The sequence below is a fragment of the Ciconia boyciana genome, chromosome 21 (assembly GCF_034638445.1).
Source record: "Ciconia boyciana chromosome 21, ASM3463844v1, whole genome shotgun sequence".
In the NCBI taxonomy this organism is placed as follows: Eukaryota; Metazoa; Chordata; class Aves; order Ciconiiformes; family Ciconiidae; genus Ciconia; species Ciconia boyciana.
This window is the reverse complement of record NC_132954.1, coordinates 1,990,332-2,011,227: the sequence shown is the minus strand read 5'-3', so window position 1 is coordinate 2,011,227 and position 20,896 is coordinate 1,990,332. Positions and strand designations below refer to the sequence as shown.

At 44.7% G+C, this 20,896-nt stretch overlaps 1 protein-coding gene across 13 annotated transcripts in view; it reads right to left on the bottom strand.

Annotated features, from left to right (window-relative positions):
• The window catches only part of PUM1 (pumilio RNA binding family member 1), a 78,003-nt gene extending 58,359 nt beyond the window's left edge, over positions 1-19,644 (bottom strand). For 10 of the 13 annotated variants that reach the window (XM_072885452.1, XM_072885455.1, XM_072885453.1 and 7 more), the window contains exons 1-2: positions 19,510-19,644; positions 14,927-15,300 (exon numbers count right to left, since the gene is read on the bottom strand). In XM_072885452.1, the coding sequence (XP_072741553.1) occupies positions 14,927-15,289 (363 nt within the window). In that variant the 5' untranslated portion in view covers positions 15,290-15,300; positions 19,510-19,644. Of the gene's footprint in view, positions 1-14,926; positions 15,301-19,509 lie in introns of those variants that run through there. The other 3 variants (XM_072885463.1, XM_072885461.1, XM_072885462.1) reach the window with 3 other exon arrangements.
• Between the last annotated feature and the right edge of the window lie 1,252 nt (positions 19,645-20,896).

Here is a 20,896-nt window from a genome sequence, read left to right as displayed (position 1 = left end):
TCTTAATAATAATCATAGTTTATAGCAATTTTTCTGATACAGCCTGAGAGCTACATTCCATATTACAGCATATAACAAGGTTATTGAGCTCCAAAAGATGACTTACCTTTAAGACTCCCAGAAGCTACAATGTTTATAGCATTAGATTTATACATGCACAAAAAAGGAAAAAATAGCAATAACTTTTAAGACACACAAAGTCTAACACAACTGCCTTTGCTAAGTGTATTGCAGAGAGTAATATTTCACAGTGAGCTGCATGATTTCAAGTGAGGGAGTCAATGCCTAAGCAAGCGAGTCAGCATCATTTCCTTTCAGGTGAAAATCAAGTAAAGACTCTCATATAAAACAGGCAGATTTATATTCAAGTTACATTGATATGAAAAACACAATGGTACAAACAAAAAGCAAATTCAATTAAATAACACCATTTGAAATGAGGGGCAGGGGATGAAGAAAGGAGAGCAAGCAATGCCTTAAGATCAGTTCCAATTTTAGCTACTGCACCCACAACAATGTCTCAAAGTGGAAATCCAGAAGCACAAACTGGGCTGCAAAACACCTTAAGAAAACCCCTGATGGGGTAACGGCCTGCTCCTCATTCCCAAGAGGCTGTCGGCGCGTGGCACGGCAGCCACGCAGCTCCATGGCTATGCCGGGGCCCCAAGACTTGCCAGCTAAGGCAAGGCACGCAAGGGAAAGGCAACAGTGAAGCAGTCCTTCCAGATCCATGCAGGGCAGAGCTCTTGCGTGGCCTTGCTCACCTGGAGGACCTGTAGCTATACATTTACTAGGGGAGTTATGCCATTTTCTGCTTCTGCTTTGGATCATGATTTGATGAAAACTGATTCAATTAGAACATTTTAAAAAAGCAGCAATTTAAAACTGTTAGCTAAGTCAGTCGGGTATGTTCAAAATGCAAGAAAACACTTCCGATATTCATTCCCAAATCTCTTCGAGGCAAGTCCCTACACATGTGGCCATTGAGCACACGTGCAGAAGCAAAGAAAAAACACCCAACTATGGACTTGAGGACAACACACAGAAGTTCAACCACGTGCTAGGATTCAGACAAAATTATTGCCCTCCTCAGATAACACACCTGTATCAAAGTAGCGCTTATTACAACAGCCACAAACACTTATGATGGCACATAGGCAATACTACACGCCTCCTACTCAGTGTTTACATAATCCCTGCAACCAACAGATCTGATACACCTTTCTGCTAGAGCAGGGGTAATAGTTTGTAAAACATTTATGAGTAATCCACACACTCTGTTCACTGCAATCCTTTATGGGCTCTTTGTAATACGCAGTGTTTAGTCATGTCACCACTGAAGACAGAGCCTCCCCTAGGCCAAGGGAAGGAACCCAGTAATACTTGGTGGGTGATTTATAGGACAAAAAAACAAAAACTGGCTTAGATGCTAACGCACCGCCCTGCCCGAGACCAGCGCTGTAAGCAGTTACACCATGTTCACCGACCTTAACCCTGACTTCTGATACTCACGCCAGTATTTCCAGCAGAACCAAGTCAAGACTTTGCTGTGATTACGCTTTATTTCTATTTTAAGACAAGAATCAATAGACCTCATCCAAGAGTATCAGATGTAGGGAAAGCACCACAGATAACCTCCAGAAGTCCCCTCCAGTCTGAATTCTTCTACTGTTCTGTGACAGTACTACTTTGCAAAAGATTAGTAACATTTTGTTAAGTTATCTAATACATATTTATGCAATTCGCAAATCCTCAATGGCCAGTCATTCGGAACCGCAGTTTAAAAATAAGGTGTGCTCTTATTACTATATCTCAGTTAAGTTATTTTCAGTTATGCCTCAGTCTTGCCACCTTCTGCGGTGACGCTCATCACATCAACCACAAACACAAAGAGTGAAAACAGGACTCCACCTTCCAGAAACTACAGCACTGGGCAACACCAAAGACTTTCCTTTACTGTCAACTCCATCACTGATCTGCCAGTGAAGATATCTCATTTGCCTCATATGAGACAGAAGTTAGTAAGATCAAATTCTTCCATGAAGCATTTCAAGCTGAACTCATGGAAAGTGCTGCAACCCCCAGACATGCTAAGCCACAAAAGCTGAACAGTAGCAAATTATTATTTCAGTGAGACATCTAAGGAATAGAAAAGCTATACAAAGAGATTCAGTAGGTGATGTTCATTACTCTCACTGCTAAAGCAACGTCCCAGCAAACCACAGATGCAGCCGCTACACTGATCCAGGACTTGCAGTGCTGTGGAAAGTGCCAGTGGAGAAACAGAGGCTGCTTAGTGCATGTCCCCCAACTTCGCCAAAACAAATAAACTCCCAGAGGTGGATGCTGTGCTATGGGAACCTCAAAACAAAGCTGCTAGAAAGATATAATCATTACATTCCTAGCATAAATCAAAAGGATATTAAGAGATGTTTGTACTTTGTTTTGGTCACGTTCCAGCCCTATCAAGTCCCCGCTGCCAAGCTGAGCTCCCCTTGCAGCTTAAGTTGCACTAACGTCCCTGGTGAAAGCCCCGCGCAGAACACGCAGACAGTTTCTAAATAAGAATTAACTCAACTTCTCGGCCCCTCCTCTCACCCTTCATTATGGTACTTCGGCATGCTACATGGCCATGCTTACTCCACCAAACATTTTTAAAAATGCTAGAATCGTGTATTTTATTTGTTCACATTAGATGCAGGAACATTTTTACAGATGTCTTGTTCAAGCCTTTGTCTTGAGTAGAAAAACGTGTCATCATCTTGTTAAACCAATTACAGCAGATCAAATAGGTGATTTACATCCACGTGTGAAGCCGTGCTCCCATGCTGGCCTGAATTCTGGGTGGAGAAGCTAGAGCTGGTGTAACTATTAACAACGAAATCATCTCCAACACGGTCAAAGCCTTCAATGCAAGTTCATGATCCTCCACCAGAAACCATAATTTAGCAATTTCTCTTTCTCCAAGAGCTACAGTCCAGTAAGCATACATAGCTCTCCTCAGCGGTGACCATTTGTCCATTTGCAATGTGGAGAAGCACGTCTGTCTTCAAACGATGCCATGATAATTGATTACTACAGAGGTGATACAAAGATCAAGATAAGAAGAGTGGTAAAGGGCAAAAAGCAGGATAAATGTGAAAGCAAAGCGCACTGCAGCTTTTTCATACCTGGTTGGTTTAATTGCACACCTAACGGAGCGCTGTTATTTTCACTCCTCTCTTAAGGGTCTGAAGGAAGCTGTCCTTCAAACACGTCTTGGTTTGCAAATCGCCATCCTAGCCTCCCCTGCTAAATGACACACAGTGGAAATGGGCTGCCTCCACCTCCTTCCCAAATATACTTTGCCCCAGTGACTATCAAAAGCAAATAAAATAATATCGGCTTCTCTATCTGCTATCGGAGGTCAGGTAATGGAAGAAATTATTCATTACAGATATTTAAGTCATACCCCTACTCATCTCTCTTTCATCAGTCCTAACAATTATGGATAAAAACATTCTCTAAATCAGGTCTTCATGCCTGACTTTCGGGCACTGTATGCTCAAACTGTATATAATCACGAATTTTGAAGCCTTTTCTCTCAGTCACGTAGTTCCTTTATCTCCATTGATCATTGTATCTATTTGTTTGTAATACAGGCTAGTTTATTATTCAATTGTCAAAGACTGTACCCAGAAGGTCCTCTTCTCATTTCCCCACTTCTACAATATTAAATAGCAACACCTCTTCACCTCATTTTCTTACACGGTATGCACAAATATCACAGGGCTCCTTCATTTCCCTTTAAAAGAAGAACAAATAGCTTCTGAAACAGCAGAACATGAAGCCAATTCCTATACCTTAGTATTCCAAAAGGCAGTCAATACTCTGAAATGGTAATTAAACGATATAGATGATCTACCACCTCATCGGGATCTATTCCTGTTAGCTATCCTGACCTATATCAAACACAGACGTGCAGAGCAGAGTCACGATGGTGTAAACACTAGAAACAAGGAGGTCCACAGAGAAAGAACTTCTTCACAGATGAGCGCTAACGTCAATGAGATTTGATTATCATAAAACCTGGTTCACCACTGAACCAGAGTTTTGAAAGAAATTCAGACGACAACGCCAAGACAAACTGGCTGCACAAGGAAGCAATGCCCTGACATCTGGATACGACATGACAACCTGGGTCCTTGGAGGAAGAGGTGATCTCAAGAAACATCAGGAATCACATGAAGAGAGGTCAGCTGTAGTCCCAATTGCTTCATAACTGATCCAACAAAAGCTGACTCCTGCTCTCAGCCAGCAGCACGCCCCAGTCGCACCCCCATTTCAGCCTCTTCCAGGCACGCTGCCTCTGCAAAGCAAAATGCAAAGTGCACATCCTTGCCAACTACCACGAACAGACCTCCCTACCTTGTCAAGAGCACTCGTTCTCTCTGATAACGCAGAAAACCAGCAAGCTTGCTTTTGAAGCCTGCTTAACAAAATTAAGGCTCTCTACATCAGCAGCACTGCTACTGAACGAGAGTTACAAAGCAATTTCATTGCACAAGAACATTCCTCCCCTTCACATTAAATGCTGTGTATGCACTCAGGAATTATGTAAATCTCACTGAAATTAATGAGAATCTCATTCAAGAAGAGCAATTTCCACGCACGCTAATATATGAATGTATGTCACTATAACACACTCCAGCTTATAGCCACTTCACTGACTCATAAATAGTTTCCTGCCTGCATGGTAGAAGTGCATACCCCAAAGCAGATTCGCCCAGCATGCAAGCTACAAGCCACACCAAGAAACTGGAGTAAACCCACCGGACTGCTTTGCTTTGCCGAGGCTGAAGTCAATTCAGTCTCTCAAAAGCCCTCTTATCCAATTTTCGCCTTTGCTCTGAAAAACATGCAATAAAGCGAGAGACAGATGTATTACTCATTACACTGACACTCTAGGTCAGACCTCCAAATCTTATTTTCAGTCTCCTGAATAAAAAGCCTTGGCCTCAGACACGCTGAGGCCACAGAGGCCTTTCCAAGTTTCAATAGCAGATACCCATGCCTATTTTAGAGAGGACAAGACAAAACACCGAATGCTTTCTGCTCTCGCCTACTGCAGGCTGCAAAATGCAAACCAATTTCTCTCTAGGTCAATGGCCACTTTCAAAACTCAACCTCCCACGCAGCAGAAGAGCTTCTCGGCAACTCTGCATCGAACGTATTCACTGTGGATTTTCAAACCCCTCAAGCAGCATGCAGCTAATTTATGTCAGGTAGCCATCTTACACAGGACAATTACACCTTTTTTTTTTTTTTTTTTTTTTAAATAAGATTAGAGGGCCTCACCATTGCAAACTCAGAAGGAAATGCTTTCCTGGTCCCAAAGCTACATAGACACTAGTCCCTGTCCATATCTGGAACACTTTTGAATTTATATAGCTCTACCAGAAATAGAGAGCAATATTCCAGCAGCTAAAGATGTTTTATGTGCTGGTATCATTTGGTACTGGACCTGCTGCTCACCTACCACACCTCAAACCCAGCCAAGACAATTTCATCTGCCTCTGAGGCCCCCCCAAAACACACTCTGTCACAGATACAGCCACTATTTAAAAGTTTTGGAAGTTTTTTCTCATGGAAGAGCAAAGCAGACTCAGGCGATCACCAGAAGTCCCAGGGTCTGAATCACCCACGAGAGAGGGTGAGAGTGGAGGGAACAACTGACAGGCGGAGACCAGGACCAAACCTCTCCTGTTACACCTCTAACAAGCCATCCCAAAACAGGGTCTGATGTCCCCAGTGCTAAAAAGCTGCAACGCAGCGGAGGATGAGCAGGGAAACCCGCAAAAGCACCAGTGTGCCCACAGAAAGAAGCAATAAACCCAAGCACCTGACAGGACACGCTGCATTGCTGGTACTGAAAACTCCAGTTAATTTTGACCTAGCACACAACAAGGCCCACAGGGCTAAATGGCACTTGTCAAAAGGAATTCTGCAGTCCATTAAATTAACAGGAACAGGGGCCGCGAACTGTCCTTACGATTACTAAACAAGGATCTGAAGGACCTAACAAATTAACATGAGAGCAACAGTATATTTACCTTTTGGATTTCCGGTACCATATTTTTTATTCTAGAATAATCCAAGGGGTTTTTCCCAAACTGATAGCTACAGGCAAAGTACTTGAATTGTAATTTTAAGTAAATATTAATGTCAATAATCAGTGTTAATACTGCACATTATATTAAGCAAATATGATTGCTAATATGACCTTTACATATAAATTCAAAGTGTAATACTGTATCACATTTCACAGTCTGCAGGTATCTCAGGGGATTGTACACTAACCTTATATATTAAGGAATCCTCATTTATGTAGAATTTACATTCACCTAGACAGACACAGCAAAACTATCAAAGGCTAAATTTCACTCTTAATCACAAAGGATTTTTTTCTTCCTCCTTATGCAAGTGATGTTTCCCAGTAAGAGAAAGGACAGGTGGAATTAAACCAAGGGGAAAAAAAAAAAAAAAAAAAGGCAAACATACAGGAGAAAACACAAGCACATAAACAAACTAGAAAGTCCTTTGGAGAAAAAGCTGAGAAACAACCAGCTGAGAAATATTCTAGCTGGTGATCTAAAAAAAAAAAAATGTCCCCAAAAGTACACCACAAAGCCTGTGGGTTTATGATTTTTATTTTATTTTTTGATGTTGGACAATGTTAAACAGATCAAATATCTGCATTTATTAGCGGTAACAGCGCTTGAAGACCGTTTAAACTATCTATTTCTATTAAGCCAATTATGTTAAATAGGGCAACCAAAGCAAACTAGAAGGCTGCTTCTGTACGCCTCAGCTCTCCAGTTTCTCCATTTCCCCTCTCCCTAACGCCGCTCCCCATGTGGCCCCATTTCAAAGGCTGCCTTTCTCCTTCCCCAGCACGTTCTTACTTCTTACGCAAGGATCTATCTAGCCCCCAGCTGTCCCTCCCTTAGATTACAGCGCTTATTCTCCCACTGCCCCTTCTCCCCCAGTTCTACTTCTGACCAGGAGGCAAAACCTCCAGGACAGCATCTGCTAAAACCGAGGTAGGATGGGCACTGCAAAGACAGGATTTCATTAAGTTGGAACATGTAAATGGCTGCTTTCAAAAGTTCTTTGATCTACAGTAAATTACAGGGCCGACTGCAGCCTTCAGTCCTGCCAGCCAAGCAAATGAACTCCAGGGTATCCCACAGATACTACCATAAGGAATTCTGGGCAAAGCACCCTAAACTTATCTCCCATCCTGGCAAACAAAAGCACGGGCAAGGGCCGGGTGCTGGGACCACAAATCCATGGGAAGGGCTCATTCCTCAGCCGTGGGTGCTGGTCATGCTCCCAGCAAGCCTGGAGTGAGCCCTCCGACAATTTAAGCTCTGCACAAGCTTGATGAGACCACCTTGCTATGAGACCACTTGTTTTGCTTTTCTACTCCTGCAGAGTAATGCGGGAAATCATGTTGCTGGTATACTTGTCAGGATAGATCAAAAAGGTATGATTTCTCAGCTCCTAAGATGAATAGCATTTGTTTGTTTCTGTGAGAAGACAAGAGATGAGAGATTCCAAGTTCTCCCTGTTTGCACAGGTACATTACGGGAGCTTACCCAGAGCACCTCAAAAGTGTGATTATTACTCGGGTATTTATTTTTAACTCATGTGCACTCTGCAAGCGTGAAAAGGCAAGTGTCATGTAAAGTTTCCACCCATTAGGCCTCCACATTTTAAGTCTTGTTCAATTTGTAACAGAAAAAACCAAAAACTTTTTATTTTCTAGCAAAACATTCCTCAAAAAAAGGTCAACATTACTACAAGAACACCAGGATTGAGGCAGTAAGAACAAGAAATATCAAAAACATTCAGGATGCTGCCTGAATAAAACATCCTTAGAATGGAGAGGAGGAAAAAAAAAATATGGCTGGTTGAACAGCCTAAATACTGTGTAGCACTTGATTTATATACTCACAAGTTGTTAAAGCTTTTTAAATTAACCAAAGGTTTACAAATTTCAGATGGAAACAAATGCCTCCTACTCAGCTGTGGGAGACTGCCTGCATTTGTCTTGTTTGAACAGCTCACATAGCACATTATTTAAAAAATATCTACTCTGAGTGCATACATACATACATATATAGTATCTAGGAGAGGAAAAAAAAAAAAGTATTTACCAGCTGACAAGAAGAAAAGCACCGCACACTGTCAACAACAGGCTTGCCACTAACAACTAGATCCAGGGTTAAAATATGTTGTTCCATCAACTGATTACAGCACTATTTTTAGTTCCCTCCTATAACAATAGTTGGTAAAGAAAGAATGCGAAGTCACAAGTATTAGACAGGATTAGGTGGTTTAACTACTATTTTTGTAGTAAAGGATTCATCGTTAGAATTGCTACTACCATTAGCATTCAAAGCGAAACGCTATTGAAATTGCAGATTGGCTAATGCTTTACATGGCGTTTAGCCAAGATGATTAATGATTCAGGGTACAGAAATAAATGCAAGAAAGGCAGCCTTTCAGAATGGCTCAGCTTAGTTAGCTAATTATGTTTTTCCTCAGATTTTATTCACTGAGGGAAGTTCTTCATTAATGTGGAATTTAGGTTACTCTGCAATGTCTTGGGCACATATTGTTGGGGTGCAAGCTTCCAAAATACTGGACTACAGAAGCAGCAACCTTAATTTTGCCCTGCTGGAGCTGGCAATACATTGGGAAAACCGTCTTCTGCTTCCCAAGGTGCATATATGGATCCATGTTTTTGTGTAAGCACTCAGGGCTACGCTAAGGTCTGGCTCATTTGACCCCTGGGAATGCTCTTCCTTTCACTCCCACCCCTACTCTGACCTTTCAAGGTTTAAATTCAGAGGGAAAAAGGTGTAAAGAAGGGACGCAGCAACGTCTCATTCCAGTGCCAAGCTCAGTACTTTGGTCAGAAACAGATGTGAGTGGCCCCATTCCACAACGACTGTTGGCAGCAGGACGAAGGGCTAATTTGAGGGTTTAATAACAGCCGAGTTTCACCCCAGTGCAGAATCAAGATACCAGAATTCAGCACCAGGCAAGTAACATGGCCAGATGCTCCCAATAAAAACAACTGCCCTAGAACAAAAGTTACCCTTAACAAAGGAAGAGGAGTAACACGATATCTGAGAGCAGATTGCTTGATGGGAGGGAGCGCAGCATCACATGATATCGACACACAAAGGCAAGTTTGTTCACCACAGACCCGCAAGCGCATCATTCAGAGACGACAGCTTTAAAATTGCACAGCATACACCTATAAGCAAGTTTTCAGACACAGGCAACACTAGATTCAATGCTCTGGAACAGCTCTTTGTTAAGGAGATTTCCGATCAGCAGTCAAAATTAATTGTGCCTGTTTGCAAGGAAGAGACTACTGAGGATGGATTATACGGCTTGTATCTTATGTAAAGTTTCACCCATTTACAAAAATGCTATGAGTATCACAACCTGTTCTGCAGAAGCACAGATAGGTCACACCAACTCGGCAAACCACAAAAGAGCTGATAAGGGGAAAGAAAAGTTGGAGAGAGGGGAGGAAGAAAACACGCAGAGGCTATGCTCTAATAAAGCTCTATTCAAAACACACCCAGGCCCAATATATTAGCTGAATACTGAAGTCTTCTTGAAGCATTGAAATTTGCAAATTCAATAGTGTGAAAATATCTTTGCTCTTCCTGAGCAAGCACCACAGCAAGGAAGCAGACTACAAAGATGACATACCACAGAGAAATCCGAAAGCCAGCACATCAGGTCACTTGTGCAATCCCAACTAGAGCCAGATATCTTGCAACTGCCTGTCAGGAACAGTAAAACCTACAGATTCAGAGGAAGCAGACTCTTAAACTGACTTTCTGAAGATTTCAGGGTGGTTTTTGTCCCCTATACAAGAGAAGGATTTTCCAATACCCAACCTTAAATATCCAACTTCGAAGGAGCATGAGTAGATTGGCTATCTCAGAAGGAATTTTCAAAGGACAATGTAAAGCAGAAAACTAAATCAAATGTTCCGATTCCCCTCCCCCGGGACACCCCTTTACTATAAGGAAATCTCTGCAAAACAAATCAGCCAAACTAGACATTTCATTTCAGCAAGGTATTATGTTCTAAATTATCTGGGTATCAAGTTAGCACAACCATTTCAGTGTCAACGTAAGAAAAGCCCTAACCAGTTCACTGTGATACAAGGAAGTACCCATGAAAATTCAACAGATTTAATGAAACATACATCAGAAAATGATCTTCAAGAACAAAGCCACGCGTTCCATCTTGTGGTGTACGTGATTAAGGACTCGCTCCATACCTTCAACTCTAGCCCAGACAACAAACCAGATTATTTGGACTACAGCGGCCCTCATACACTAGGTGCTTTCCGCAGGCAGATCAGGAAATCTCTGTCCTGAAGAGTTAACTGTCGCTTAAATGGGATTTCGCTTTGGAAGAACAAACACTGGAGCTTCCTTAGCTTCCAGGACATTTTTACAGGACCTTGCCACGATTTTAAGGCAAACTCTGGTCACAGTGCCTGCCAAAAGGCACCAAACGTTGTCAAACAATATCAAATCCAGACACTTTCACAGCACCATGCAGAATAGTTTGAGTAGCTGTGCTCTAGAAGGGCAGCTGCCAAGAGAATTACCTTCTATCTCCACTTGAATTCAAGTTCCCACTTAAAAAGTTGCATGGTCACATTGCCAAAAGGCAAAACTGAGCATAAAATCCAATCCCAGCCCTGTTGCTCTCACTATTCTTCACCAACTATATGTGAAAAATTCCCCACATTCAACAAGATGATCCCTGCAGAGTTCTATTGTCTCAAATTATTAATTAAACATGCTCTCAAAGAAAGCAAATGCCTAAAACCATTTGCTTCCACTAAGCAACTCCCATATTACCCTAACTGCAATTCAGACAGTCTAAGTATACCCATTCACTGTAATTCAGAAGGGACCACCACCAAAGAAATGCTCTCTTCGCTCCAGTTCAAGAACATACATGCATGCCACAAACCACAAGAGACCCCATCCAATTTTCCTAAAAACCTGCTCAGTGTTGATAACTTGTCCCAGCTGAATATCTCAACCATCTTTTCATACCCCTCAGGAGTACAGGATGGCTGTTTGGATTTGTAATGAGATACACAACCTTTCATGACCAAGACAAATCCAACCTAGGCCATTACTCATCAGGACTCATCTTGTACCTCTTCACTCACCTACGTGAAGTTCTGATCTCCACCCATTTTTTTTTGCGGGACAAACAGCACACAAACACCCCAGTGCAGCTAGCATAACTGTCTGCCCAAACAGCCTGAAGAGTAATCAGGCATCATAGATTAACAACAGCCTAAACCTCTTCAGTTTGAATCTCAGAATTACTGGTGGACATTGACACTCAACCTCATTTGCTGCTTTCTGTGGATAAAAAGAGAAGACCACATTTTGCAGTCAAGACCTGGCTGATGGAAGTGTCTTCCATGTAAAGTTTGGTGATTAAGTATTTGTAGCCTCAGACAGCTGGAAGTTTGCTTAGGAGTTCAGAGATTCCAATCTAGAAAAAAAAGTCCAACTTCACCATTACTTCAGTGTCTGGGGGGGGGGAAAGAGGAATTTATCATATGTGCTATTTGTGTGGATGGCGTATCTTTGATACCTAAACACGCAAAATTACAGTAGTATCTTTAATTGCTTAATTTTATATAAAAACTTGCCCCCCCCGCCTCCTGGAGAAGAAGGGAAAAATGCAAAGGGAAAAAAGTTTCTCGGTAAAATACAAAAAGAACCAGCATTTTCCTACTGTTTGCAACAAGAGGACACTATCTACTTCCTTGGGAGCAGAGAAACTTTTTCTTAAGTCATCCCTACTGAAGCCATTCACAGCTCAATTCTCAGAGCTACTAGTCAAAGTACAAACAAGTGACAAGGAGGAACAGCCAGCACAATAAAAAAAAAAACAAAAAGCAAGGATACTGTAAGTTCTGACTCACAACACTCATAGCTGTTTAATAACACATGATGAAATGCTAACATTTGGTAAAAATCACTGGAGTATTATCACCAGACGGAGATAGATGTCTGTCTACATACGTAACAAAGAAGAAACTGGAATTCAACAATTAAAAGAAATCCTTTAATTATTACCTCCCAAGCTCTAGGCAGACATTAACCTATATTACCCTATAATTATTTTTTTCTGACTTTCCATTATCTTTTAGCTACTGAGTTTCCTAACCAGTCTTCAAGGCAACAAGGCAAGGGCCCTCACTGCATTATCTCCCAAAGTCTAAAATCAAAAGTACATATAACATAAGTGTATCCATCAGAAACTGAGACTTAGCAGACATCCATAATGATTCCCCACCTTTCTCCATGTCCCAGCACTTCCTTCCACTTCTATTCTTGCAGGACAAATTCAATTCTACCCCGGCTAAGCCCAAACTGAATTAAATCATTTTGCATGCATAAGACTAGTTCTTCCTCCGAGGAATTTATAATTTAAGAAGCAGATGCAGAGGTGGCCCAAAAGTCAAAAGGAATGGCAGTATTAGTATTACATATATCCTGCATTCTGCTTCCTGTGAGTAAAACCCCAAGGCAAACAGAGAACCATAGAAAAAAAAAAAGGCACTCAAGAAAGGCTGAAGCAAAAACATAGATAAAACCGCCCAGCAATCACTGGAGTATACGGTATCAAGTAAGACATACGAGAAAGTGGTTACTGCCTCACCTCTGACTTTGAAGAAATTAAACACAACAACTGGTTTAAAGATGCATACTGAATGCACAACATCAGGACTATGTGACAAATACATTACAGCCAATGTAAAAACCACCAGCAAGTAGAGCAGATAAGGTCCCAACGTTAATTATATTATAGTGGGTATTTCTTGAGCTTCAGATCACAGAACACATGGGGGAAAACCAGAGAAAGGGTCACACAGAACCTTGTGAGCTTAATCCTGCAGGTATATTTTGTCCATACGACCTTCTCAGAAGCGTTCTGCCTCCAAAGCATACACGCGTTGTTTTTTAAAACTTCATTTAAACTAGTATAAGCCAAGGGGTTTTTCTTTCATTAAGTGGTATATTTATTAGTATCATTTCATTCAAGAATTTACAGAAGAAAGTCAGGCTGAGGAAGAGCAACACACCTCCTGACATCAGGGCAAGTCTCCATAACGTGTAGGATCCTTTTGCTCAAGTGAAAGTTTAAGTCTTCTGGTTATTAAAGAATGCAGTAAAAAAAGTTCAAATACCAGTGCAATTTTTAATGACTGTAAGGTTTGGGTGTCCTGTCCCGCCGCCCCCATCTCCAGTGAGTTTTGCTGTCTTTGCTTTTAGGGATTTTCAGAGAAAGGAAGATGAAAGTGTGAGTTGGAAGAAAAGAGGATTGAGAATTTTATGACGTTCATTTTAATTCATGAAGTCATCTTTCCACAAAATGACCAAACAAAAGCAGGCCCTGCCCAGATATCTCCACACCAGACTGCATGACAGTTTTTGTTTGAAAAATCTAAAAGTTGCAGCCTTTCAGTAAGAAATTGTTGCTTACTGTTTCTTACACAACTTAAAGTGCATGAAGATCTCTTCCATCGATGTCTCTTGAAACAAGTTGTACATTTAGTGACTGAAAACTTGGACAGTTAACAGAAAAATTACATCTCATTTCAATGCAGTTATTTCCTTTAAAGTGATAACTTAACTAAATACTATGTTTCCACATAAGGGAATAACTACAATATCCTTCTAGTTGCTTAGTTCATACTGCAGTATTTTATGTGATTTTTCTTCCAGAACAAATTAACAGCGCACTTGGGTTTACTTCTCTGTTGATGTACACACTGACATCAGCAAGGTTGCAAAATTCACAGCAATGTTTGCTTTTAAACGGTCCGGATGGCAACACATCCTCTGGGGAGGCACAGCAGAGGAGCAAGGGCTTCTTCGCTTTTATTTGAAAAACTAGAGGGAGGAGATATTCACAAAGGTTGCAAAAGCTTTGTGTCTGCTGCTGTGACAATATTTGTGGGAACCATTTATTTTTAAAATGTGCTTACACTGAAGTTCTGCTCCCGTAGAAGAGGAAGCACATCTCCTTCTTTGACGAGTTACTTACAGGTCACAGACAGAAAGCTAGAGTGAGTCATGCACTCGCTTAACTCGCAGCACACCTAACAATGCAACTACTGAAAAGACTTCTAGTAAATACTACTACTGAGACACGTTTTGGCCCACTACCCTTTCAGAAATGTCAAGTCACTGTAAGAAGTTAGCTGTGTTTCTAAAAGTACTGTTTCATGACATTCCTAAGGCTATTCTCTTCTCAGTTCAGCTAAGCACATTAAAGCTCCTTCCCCTCCCAGTTATAACCAAAAAAAACCCAAACCCAAAAGAAACAGGCAAAGAAACCCAGGAAAACACATTACCAGCAACTTCCAGAACTGTGTTTTTCAATATTGGGAATGGTAAAAGCTCAACCTACATGCATTGGCAGTTTTGTAATACCATTACATAAGAATTATTTAACTACAGCAACAGATTTGAAAAGCAGCAGCAGTCACTGCTACACTGGTTCACACATCCAAAAAGAAAAAAAAAAAAAAAATCAATAAAGGGAATGATAAATTTTGCAAACATGCATTTGACTGTCACAGAGAGTGGAATGGGATTTCAACACCCTCAAGAGCAGAAACATTTCAGCTTATAGCTACCAAGGCACCGCAATCCTGAAAAGAGAAAACAAAAAGTACGACTGTTGCCATTCCAACCGCACAATAACAAGCTTAAGCTTTAAAAAGTGTCATTAAAAGCATCTATCACAAGCCCGATGCGTTCACGTGTTGAGTTTGGAAACATTGAACTTTTTTTTTTACCTGATGTTCTGCATGAATGTTATCCCCAGTAGGCCAGCGATGTTTGCTGTTATTATAGCCGCCTCCACCACTTCCTCCTCCCCCAAGCTGCTCACCATGCTGCCTCTGGAAGAAGTAATCCACCATAGCGTCGTCCTGGGAGCGGCCTGCAACTCCTATGGATCCAGGAACAGGACTGGAGTGTGTCCCTGCTGCAAGCGCCTGATTTGCAGCTGGCTGTTGCTGAGCCTGGGACCCTGTTCCAGATGTCAATACAACAGGCATGTTGGGATTAGCTGTATCTTGAGCGTGCTGTTTCAGGTGGGGGCTGAACGAGTCCTGCCAGAGTATTGCTTTTCTCTTCAAAACACACGCAACGCTCATTCCACCAACACCTACGGGGGGTGAGGGGAAGGGGGAGAGACGGCGAGAAAGAGAGAAGGAAAAGAAAACATGAAATCCTTACAGCTTCAGCTTTACATATTAAATAACACACGCGCCTTGTGACTGGCAGGGAAACATCACGATGCCAAATCTGACGCCTTTTAACATAGTTATTTGCTCCATTAACCTACCAACTAAAATATCACATAAAAATGCACGCTAGCCAAAAATCCCACATTTTGTGCTGCAAAGTGTTATCAGCATATGCAAGATTCATGTAAGGTGCCCATTAGACTGAAATCAGAATGCCAATTTATGCGATGGACAAAACACTGACTGGAGCACTGCCACAGAAAATTGCTAGAAAAAAGCCCTCGAAAAACCCGGTGGAACGCAAATTACACCATCAGTGCCTGCCGTGCTTGCTTACACCCAACAAATTACAAGGCAGACCTTCAATCAATACATAAGTCCCACTGCATCGCGACGTGTTCACTCAGTCACACAAAATATCAAGGCAACAGGTTTGGGGTTTTTTTCATACATAAACTTAAAATACTGGACTTCTGTTTATACATTTAATTAAGTCCCAAAGACAACGTGCACCCTTCCTGCAAACTCAGAAGCTGGCTTCGATCATGAGATGGTAAAACACACCGGCATGTTTTGTACGAGATTCCCTGGAGAAAGAGCAGCTAACCTCTCAGTGCCCGGGATCTCGGCAGAACCTTCCAGAGCCAGAGCAGCCAGCAGTGCTGGTCCCACAGCCGACAGCACCAGGGGAAAGCTGGACAAGTCACAGAAACCATCCAACACTGAAAATACCCCAATTGCTTTGCATACACCCAAAGCCACCTGCGTGCAGGAGGACACCAGGCAGACTAGGCTGACAGCAACTCATGAATTTACTATCCCCCCAAATATCTTGATAGCACCCCAGCATCACAAAACCACACAAGTTTGTTATTTTAAGACAACATTATCAGCTGATCCCGAGAGCAATAAAGACATTACATGTGTGAACAGAGAAGTGTTTTCCCCCGTTATGTAATGCTCAGCCAAGGCAGAGCACACACACAAATCAAATTTGTTTTTAAAGGCATGGTATAGTCAGAATTATTATTTTTTTTAAAAAGATTGCTAGTTTATGACTTCAGTTACCTAAATGCAACCCCACAAATACCACAGAGAGTTACAAGGATGAAACTGGGGCGGGGGGGATGTTCAGCCCTTACGGACTCCCACCACAGCTGCATACCAGCACCAGAATGCTTTTACTATTGTACCTTGGTGGCTGTAAGCTTTGGCCCTGATCCTGACAGCAGCTCCAACGGCCTGAAAGGCGGCTCTGTTTCCTCTCTGCTCATCATAGTAGTTTTGAACAACGGTCAACTACTACAAGCAACTTCCAAGAACAATTTTCTAACAGTGGAGAGAGAAAGTTGACACACAAAAAAAAAATTTCCAAGTCCTGTCTTTGATCAGACTTACTCAGGTTTGTCCCACTAATTAAGAAGAGTGTTAATATTCAGAAGAAAGTGACTATAAGAACTGCAGTGGTAAGATTTTTTTATTGCACTTCCAACATGCATTTGTCAACACACACACACAGAGCCTCCATGGCCACACAAACAAGCAACTCTGCAAGGCATTTTATATGTTCAAAGACCTTCACAATGTAAACACCAGTAACATTTAACAGAACTAACTCCTCCGTCTTTCAAAAAGTCTGGAAATCACTACCACCTTCCTCAAATACTCCATAAAGCACTGTGACAATGCCTGGTATTACTAAACCTTCACTGATTGTTAAGAATACAATGCTATGATTTAATGGCATTTTTCCTTTAGCTTTCCTTTAATAAACGTTGTAAACAAAATCCTTCAGTAACATGCAACGAAGCAACAAAGCACCTCTACACAATAAGAAAAAAATAATTAAGTAATTACTGGTAAGAAATTCATGTATCACCAAGTCAGGGTGTGTATTAATTGCAGACAATGAAATGTCAGCAGCTCCTATGAAGAGAGGTTACAAGTTATCTCAGGGCAGTCTTTAAAAAAAAAAATAAAAATAGAAAGATACTATGAATCCACAAAAACTTTCAAGTATCGATATATTGTGACGAGCCCCCGTTTCCAGTGGGAAATACCACAAGGTACAAAGTTGGGAGTGGAAGTCAGCACAGCCGCCGCGTTACCTTCCTCCCTCAAAAGGCAGCAGGCTGCAAGGTCCACTGTTCACCAGCACAAATTCATTTCTGGCTTAATTTGCATGCAGATCGTTAATAACTGCGTTACTATAAAAACAGGGGGTTTTTGAGACTGTAGAAAATCTCAGTCAAGGCACTATGAAGATCCGCACAAGTGCCTCCTGCTCCCAGACGCTTCCTCTTTCGTCTAACACAGGCGAGGCAGCTCCAAACACAAGAGAAAAACTTGGCAAAGGCGACATTTTGAAAGGGAGCAAAGGGGAAAGGAGCATTCTGGGTAGTTCAAGTTTAGTTCCAAGACGTGTTTTTATAGAAATGCCGTGTTAAATGTAGCGGACAGCTGAATCCTGTCATTCAAAGCACACAGAGCATCAGAAATATGTTAAGTCACCTACACAACGCACATTCATTAGCTAACCGGCAGCTGCACGACTCGCCGCTGCTAATGGCTACCAGGCCCCTTTCCATTCCCAAACTCTTAGGAAAAATATATAATCAACTTTTCCTAGGTAAACTGTTTGCTGGGAAGAGTTACCTGCTTACAAACAAAGGCTTCTACACTGCTACGATGTGCTCAAAGAGGACAATTTCCCTTTTCCCTTGATAAAAACATAGCATGTAAATAAACTCCTCTGTGTTATCATTACAAGCAAAATCCTTTAGATTATGGGGCATTCCACGAGCAACAAAAACTTCAGAGACATCTCCAAGCAAGTTTTAAGCTTAAGTGACGACGCTGAATAAGGCAGCTTTAATCCACATCGAGCGCAGCTACGCATTCAGAGCTTCCTCGCTCTTATTCAATATTCCTCTAAAAATAACAGACAATATTAAAAAATTTAAGTTGGCACAAGATTCGCATTTCAAAAAGTTCAATCGGGAACTAGAAGAGAGTTGGGTTGGGTCGTGGTTTGTTTTTTTTTTTCTTTGAAGTTAGACTGGAAATTAAAGCACAGCCATTGTTCAAGAGCTGTGTGGCCTACAAGAACTTTTAACGTTGAGCCTTGTGTTTTCCTGAAAACCTGGGGAGAGGCAGCAGGAAGCGGGTAAATCGATCACCCACCGAATTGCTCAAACCAGCATTAAAACATGTCCAGATAAATGCTGCCCCTTACCCCACCTCCCTCGCTCTTAATAAAGGAAATTCCTTACTCATGATCTGTCGAATAAAATCTCCGCTCAGAACAAAGTTATTAAATACTGACCAAAAAAAAAAAAACCACCCAAAAAAACCCTCGAGTATTTCTCAGGTTGGGGCAAGAGACAGACTCTTAAGATTACAAGTGTGCAATTAAAAAGGGCCAAACGCTGTTGTTACGCGAAAACGAGATAAAAACACGGGAAAAAAAAAACCCACACAAACACAAAAACCCCAGGGTCACCCAGCACATCAAAAAGTATTGTCTGCGTTCTCCTTCCCTCCCGTTTGCGAGGCACCGTCCCTCTCCTCTGCCAGGGACACCGAGGCCCCCCCGGAGACCCCCCCCAGGGCGGGGGGGAGGAAACCCACCACCCCCACGCACCAGCGCGGGCCAGCGCCGGGCCGGGCCCCCCGGGGCAACAAAGCGGGGCCTGGGCCCTCCCCGGCGGGCCGGGCTGGGGCCCCCCTGGGAGAAGGGGGCGCCCCGGCGGGGCCCCCCGCGGCGGGCCGGGCCCGGGGGGACGCAGGCGGGGGGCGCCGCCGCCGCCCGGCCGGGATGGGCCCGCGGCCCCCCAACAATAACACCCCCTCCCTACGGCCGGGGCGCGGCGGCGAGCGGCCGGGCAGCCGCTCACGGGAGACGGGGGCCCGCCGCGCCCCCCTCCCCGGTAACAATAGGGGCCAGGCCCCGGCCCCCGAGCACCGACAAGGAGCCGGGCGGGAGAGCCGGGCGCAGCGCCCCGCCGCCGCTCGCCTTCGGGGCGGCCTGGCGCCGCTCCGCCCGCCCCCCCCACCAATATGGCCCCACCGGCGGCTCCGCTGAGGTGCGCGGCGCGCCGGGGGCCCGGTCCGGTGCCGATACTCACGGGCGGAGCGGTAGGATGAAGACGGATCTCGGCCCCCCCCAGGCCGCTCGCCGCCTGCCTCTCCCCCTGCCTTTCACTCCGACAACATGGCGGCCCGGCGGGGACGGGCGCCGCGCTGCACGCCGGGAAGGCGAGGCCGCTCCAAGCGGCGCCGGGCCGCCGCTCCCCCGGCCGGGCCGGGCCGGGCAGGGCCCTGCCCGCGGCCCCGCGCCCCCGTCCGCCCCCAAACCCGCACCGCGCCGGGCCGGGAGCACCGCGGGGAGGGACGGGCCGTGCCCCGGCACCCTCCGGCGCGTCCCCTCGCGGGTGTCGCCGCTCCCCGGCCAGGCCCGGGCCGGGTTGGGGCCAGGCCAGGCCCGGGCCGGGGGCCTCAGGCTTTAACCGCGGCCCCTTCCCCAGCCAGGGTTGGAGGCCACAGGCCGTACTCGGCCCCGCGCCACCGCCACGGCCAACGGGGCTGTGGTTGAGCCGCCCCCCGCCCCAGCGCCGCCACCGCTCCCGGCCTTGGGCAGCCCCAGCCCCCCGGGCCCGCAGTGGGCAGCGGAGAGGCCGCGAGGCGGCTGCCGGCCCCGCTGCCCGGACACCAGCCCTCGCCGGGGCTGCCCGCACAAAGGCAACGGAGAACCGCACCGGAGGCACGAAGCGCAGCCGAGCGCAGGCAGGGAGCGCGGCCCTTCCTCGCCCCGCACCGCTACAAGCCCGGCGCCAGCAGCCAAGCACGATTTTGGGGTGTCTTCCCTTCACGTCCCCCGCCCCGACGCCCCTTCCCCACAAAGCCAGGGCTGTGGGGAAAACTACACACCCCAGCGTGCGCCGCTGCGGCGCCGGCCAGGCTCGCAGCCTGGACATTAAAACAAAGCGCTGTACTCTGGGAGCGGTAGTTTCTGCAGTAACACCTCCATGTTAAAGGGACAGCTCGTTCGGGAGCGGCCGCTGTCGGTTTTGTGCCCCCTCCTGCATTGGGGTGTTGGGCTCCTATGTTCTGGGGGGGATTTAGCACCTGCACTTGACGCTTAGATGTAATATTTTCTCTCCTCCTAGCCAGGCAAGCGAACGGCGCGTGAAAAATGGGAGGAAACTGCTGGCGCAGGGAAGCGGCTCGGGGCATGCCCTCGCACGCTCGCTCGCAGAGAGCGAACAAGCAGCGGCCCAGCGCAGCAGCTGTCGCATTTCAAAGGGCTTCGTCAGCCGGCGGGGTCCCGCAGACTGCGCGGGGTTCGGCAAGAAATCGCCCCGAAGTCTGAGCTTTTGTGGGCGAAGCAAGCGGGTTGTGGTTGCAGGTACAAGAAGTTAGTTCAAGCCCGGGTTATCGCAGTCATTGAAGCATGAGCAGGGCCGGATCCAGCGGAGATCTGGCTGCATAGCTTGCACCCATTTTCTCCTCGAA